At 35.4% G+C, this 5676-nt stretch overlaps 1 protein-coding gene across 1 annotated transcript in view; it reads right to left on the bottom strand.

The window, feature by feature from the left end:
- The window catches only part of LOC117114393, a 12255-nt gene that overhangs the window by 4899 nt on the left and 1680 nt on the right, over positions 1-5676 (bottom strand). The window contains exon 3 of the mRNA XM_033258050.1: positions 68-430. Coding sequence (XP_033113941.1) covers positions 68-430 — 363 coding nt within the window. The remainder of the gene's footprint in view (positions 1-67; positions 431-5676) is intronic.

The raw sequence follows: 5676 nt of genomic DNA, 5'->3' as shown, positions 1-5676 counted from the left end.
AGATGTGTATAAGAGAATAGTACTCTATATTTTATGTATTTTATAAAATATATATTGTGATACTTACTTGAATACTCGCATAATACGCTGTTAAAAATTGCTTCCTCTGCGCATGGTTGAGGTTTAATGTAGCCTGCATTATCATCTAACAATCCATCTTTAACAACAATATGCGAACATGTTTTATTCATCTTTGCCATCGGTAGTGAATCAACGTGCACCAGTAATTTTCGGTAAACTGGTACAAAACTTTCAACCCTGGTTACATCCAGAATAAACTCATTAAACGTTATATATTCTCGGTTGCTATTAATGACCGCTAAGGATCCGCCAGACTCGATGCAACGTTTTTCCATCTCGAAGCATGATGACGTAAGCGTATTGGGATTTACTACGTACTTGTAACAGGATCTTGATTTAGCAACGTTTGCTGGAATCGAATCAAATATATTAAATATTTTTGTTTATTACTTTTGGTTATTCTCGGTATTGTATCAATCTATAAATTATGAACAGAAAGCATAATACATAAATAAATATAATGCAGTTTAATAATTGGGAGATTAAAAAGACAAGGAAACAGAACAGCTTCGTTTAGTCAGCTAAACTGGTGGTAGCCAGGTCTGGTCCCCGGTTCAATTCCCATCGCTTCTCTTCTTGTGTTTCAGCTGGATGACTGAAATCGCGCATCGTCTTCCGGATGAGACATTTAAGATGTTGGTTCTTCAGTGTGCCCTTATGGTCCATGTCAGTGTCGGATCCAGAGATATCCAAAAAGGGGGCGGGGGGTCGAAAGTTGGGCCGACGAGACAACACCATCCTTGTGGGTCCGGGGGCATGCCCCCTCGAAATTGTGTTCTATACGCCCGAATAACATTTGAGGCGTTCTATTATTTTTTCTATTTCTTTCTTTTTTTTTTACCTCCCAAAAGGGGGAGGGGTCGGGGCCGGGGCGGATTTAGGAGGTGGGGCATGTGCACGTTAAAGAACGCAGGAAAAACGGAAAAAGAGATTGTCTCTCGGGGTACTGCCCAATCACTTTTCGTTGGTTATACTTGGTGTTTAACAAATAATACATTTTTCCATTTCAAGAGACACTTATTTTCTTCCATAAAGGAAACACATAAATATACAATACAAATGATTTAAGATAATAACGTAAATAATCTATGGCAGTAGGCATGATCCTGAGAAGATCTTGTGGCTGGCATACCTTATTGGAAATAAAGTCGATATAAACATGAAGAAAATTAATAAAATAATTAATGAAAAAACAAATAAACAAATAAGTGAAAAGCCCAATAAATTAACCCATACATCCAACTACATTCTCTGGGTTGATGGAGAAGCGAGAAATAAGAAATGTAAACAGATAACTCCAAAAAACAAATAAATAAATTAGGCCTACGTCAATTGAGAATGAAAATGTAAATAGGGCCTATATTTATTGATAATTTAAAAATATTTAACATAATATATCTTCCATAGGCCCTGTGGTGAGTATTATGAAACACTCTCGATTCACAGACATTCCCAAATTCAAGTTACACTTCATCAGGTATTAAATATTGGAACGCTGACTATTGAAAACATATTTAGTGGTAGGTAGAACTTTTAATATGATGACAGCATATATATTTCTTGCAATGTTTGTAATTATTAAAGACGAGTATTTTACGTTTTTGAGTTGTTGAGTCTGTCAAAGATATCGGTAATTCAATTTCCTTCGTTGAAGTAATAATGAGGACATATTTTTTTAATTGAAGAGACATTTCCAAGAAGTATTAATTATGTTTACTAAAAATGTCATATCTATCTTTGTTTCCATGGAAGGATTCTATTTTTAAATCATTTGTAAATGTGTATCTGAAAGCTCTCTGCAAGAGATATATTTATACGTGGGCAGAGATGGGGTGCTTTATTTTTACAGGCAATTTGTAATTTGTATTAAAAATGTCTAAATCTGTTTTCTAGATCTTTAGCCAGAGTCACAGAAAGTTTGGTCTGCCGTAAATTCGCCCCATCTTCAAACTGTGGCGAAACGAAAACGTCTAAGGCTTCTTCGCACTCTACTGCCCCGATGGTCACAAAGGTTCGTGCTACGGGTGTATTTTAATGGTTTCTTTACGTGTTCGTTAATTGGCAAGCACCACTGTGCCTATCTGAGCCCTGGCTTTTGAAAAGCTCGTAGGTGATAGGCCTACGCCACTGCAAATACACGATGAATTAATTAGAGATATCGTAACTCCTTAATTGTTTGGGAAATTTGGTCTGAACAGCGCCAAATCCACTAAGTACAGAGAGCAGGCCAATTCACTGGGGATTGGTTGGGGTGGGGGTGATTTCTATGTGTATTGAGTTTCATCGCTACACACAACACATATCGTGGAAGTTGATCCAGTTCCAACTTGGTATTAATTAGAATAATAGTAGCCTAAAATCTAAGTGCGCTCTCTCGGAAACGTTGTGCCAAGCAGTACCAGTCCTTACTAGCAGGGAAAAAGTACAGTTTCCACCTCTAGTAGGGGTGGGAAGGGAGTGGAGGAATCTCTGTAACATCCGGTTTCCATGAAGTCAGGATATTCGACACAACCGAAGGCTCCACCGATTTGTCCCCAGCATATCGGGGTAGTTTCAACTTTTCCTATACGTGTTCCCCTAAATCGGAATGGTGCCGGAAGTGGGAACTCTGTATCACCGGTTCTATAGAATCGCTAGATCCCCAGATTGTTCTGGGAGCTTGAGAACATGCGCTTGTATTCTTGGCACGCCTATGCAATAATACTGTCGTTCTGATCGGTCAGTTGCTTGAATTATGACATAACTCGTGGGAGGGAGGGAGTGTCAGAAGTCTCCTAATACATTCTTTTAGGCTAAAATTTTCCGAAATGAAAATTTGACAATATAGGTCTAAATCCCGCTTTTATTGATCAAGTTCATACTGTAGATAAGTACGAAGACTATTTAACAAAACGATTAAAACAACTGGATTCAATTTTCCTTGGGAATCAACTAATTTATGAATTAAGGTCTAAATAAGCGACTGCTTTCTGGAGATATTAGGAATTTTGCGGATTGTAGCCAGAATAGCAGACGTGAATCATGGCGATAAGTGGTTCGGGCGTCAGTTTACTGTAATGTGCTCGTAATCCTCAGTACCCGATGCTTGGCGTAAACATTGCTCCATCCCTAATGAGAGCAATATCCTGAGTAATGAAAGGAAGCACGCGGTTTAACTTAGTCCACAATAAGTATATAGGCCTACCATAAGAATTGTGTTGGAGAGATTGGACTTGGCTTTACTGAGGCTGGTCGGTATTTTCGCTTTCTTACCGAAAGGTTAACACTACTTAGTATTTTAACACGGATTTCTATTTTAAGAGGAATGTTTAATTCTCTCAACATATAGGCTAGGTAGACTCATGGGATAAAAATACTATAAATAGAATAGAATATAGGCCTAGCCACATATACTATATATAGGGTCTGGCGTCTGACAAGTACTTAAATTATGTTTAGCGAGATAGATTAGAGCAATGTACGATTTTGTTGTTTCGAAAAAACCCTAAATTTTAGTAGGCATAGATTTTTAAAAAGCACCCATTCTAACGTAAAACTCAGCAATAACTGTTTTAATAACTGTTGTCATTTTTTAAATTGAGTTTTAAAGAATTAATCAACTTGACACTACCATTCTTGAACTTAAGATGACTCAAACTGAAATGACGCCGCGAAGAACATTGAAATGTTATTTCCTTTACAACATTCGCTCACGACATCACAATGAAGATGAGTTGAGGTTTCAATGTTGGACATTTGATTATCTTGTCTAAAATTAATAATTAAGATCACTACGGGTCAGTTAGGCCAAGTACGATAGGACATTACTAGGCCTACTCAATTATAACAATATTAAAATAACAATTATAACGACAATATCAAATACATTACGGTACTATTAATGACAATAAATATTTATTAGTAATAATAGCAATAAAATAAAAATTTAAATAAAAAAAAAACAAAAGTAGAGAAAGTGATGCCATATTTACTCAACGTTTCGATTTATCGGGAATGATGAACATTTAAGTCATTCTGATGACTTAAATGTTCATTATTTCTGATAATGACTTAATAAAGTCGAAACGTTGTGTAAATATGGCCTCACTTTCTCTATTTGGAGTCACTTTTGTTTTATTTTATTTGAACAATAAAATATTAATAATATTAATATGATAATAATTGCATTAAAATAATAATTTTATTAATAGTAATAATGATAATAATATGCCTAATACAGTAATATTAATAATATTATTACCTATTATTAATTATTAATAAGTGTTCAACTTTTAGGGCATTACACATTGTTAGTGAAACCAAAGACGGTATTTAGACTGTCTATGTCGGGGTCGGACATAACTCCCGCTTGCCTCCCATATTGTCCACTGACATTAAACCTCTAATTTCCCAGAATTCCCAACTGCCAATGTCGGAAACTATTTATAATAACATTTTATGCGAATGTGAAAGTAGAATATTACAAGGAAACTGTTGTCAATATTAAATTATGCTTTTTAAATTAATGTAGGCCTATGTGTGATGTGAACAGGTTTTATGCCAAGTTGGGTTAAACCGCACCGATATCAGTATTTTGTTTGTGCTTCTCGGCATTATTCGGTGTTCGGGTGATGTATTGTCACCAATCTAAAGAAATGCCCATAGGCCTATTTCTATCAATCATCGTTGTTATTGTTGTCATCATTCATACCGTCACAACCAACACCATTGCCACCACCACTATCAACATCATCACTATCATTACCCCGCATTATCGTCACTATCATCACTCCCACATCATCATCATCATCATCATCATCATCATCACCATCATCATCATCATCTTCTTCTTCATTATCATCATTATCACCGTCATCTTCACCATTATGACTACTATAACCATCATCGCTATCATCACCACCATGATAATTACCATTACCATCATCATAATCACTTTCATAATTATCATCATCATTATTACCAGCATCATCATCATTATCATCATCACCACCACTATCACCGCCAGCATCATCATCATTTCCACCGGATGGCATTAGCATCATTATTCATTCGTAATTGTTTTTTGTTTCATTATTAATGCTAACGTTGTTGTTTTGTAATTATTATATTTGATTGCGACTACACATTGTTTGACATCGTTCCAACTCGCCTACACGATGAATGTCATTGGCAGATGTTGCTACCCAATACCAGATGAATAACCTCGAAAAATGACATCGCGATAAATCCAAATTAGAGGAAGTACGGTACGTGAGTTATTGAATTGCTGTAAATTTTATCATTAAGAATTCAATGGATAAATTGCAGACCTCCGAAATATATATCACGTGAAGAGATCAACTCTAAATATAAATTTTAAACGGTAAAGTAGAGGAATCTGCGATTGCGAAAAACTATTAAATTATGTTTTTAAAAATTAATATAGGCCTGCGATGTGAACAGCTTTTTAGGCCAAGTTGAGTTAAACTGCACTGGGTTCGCGACTACTGCACTCGCAGACTTCTCTTCTTATGCGGTTTAATATATATATATATATATGTATATATATAATATATATATAATATATATATACATACATATATATATATATATATA

Source organism: Anneissia japonica, unplaced genomic scaffold, assembly GCF_011630105.1.
Source record: "Anneissia japonica isolate Jap-2015-1 unplaced genomic scaffold, ASM1163010v1 scaffold1231_len1163931_cov198, whole genome shotgun sequence".
Classification (NCBI taxonomy): domain Eukaryota; kingdom Metazoa; phylum Echinodermata; class Crinoidea; order Comatulida; family Comatulidae; genus Anneissia; species Anneissia japonica.
This window is presented reverse-complemented; position numbering and strand designations above follow the sequence as displayed.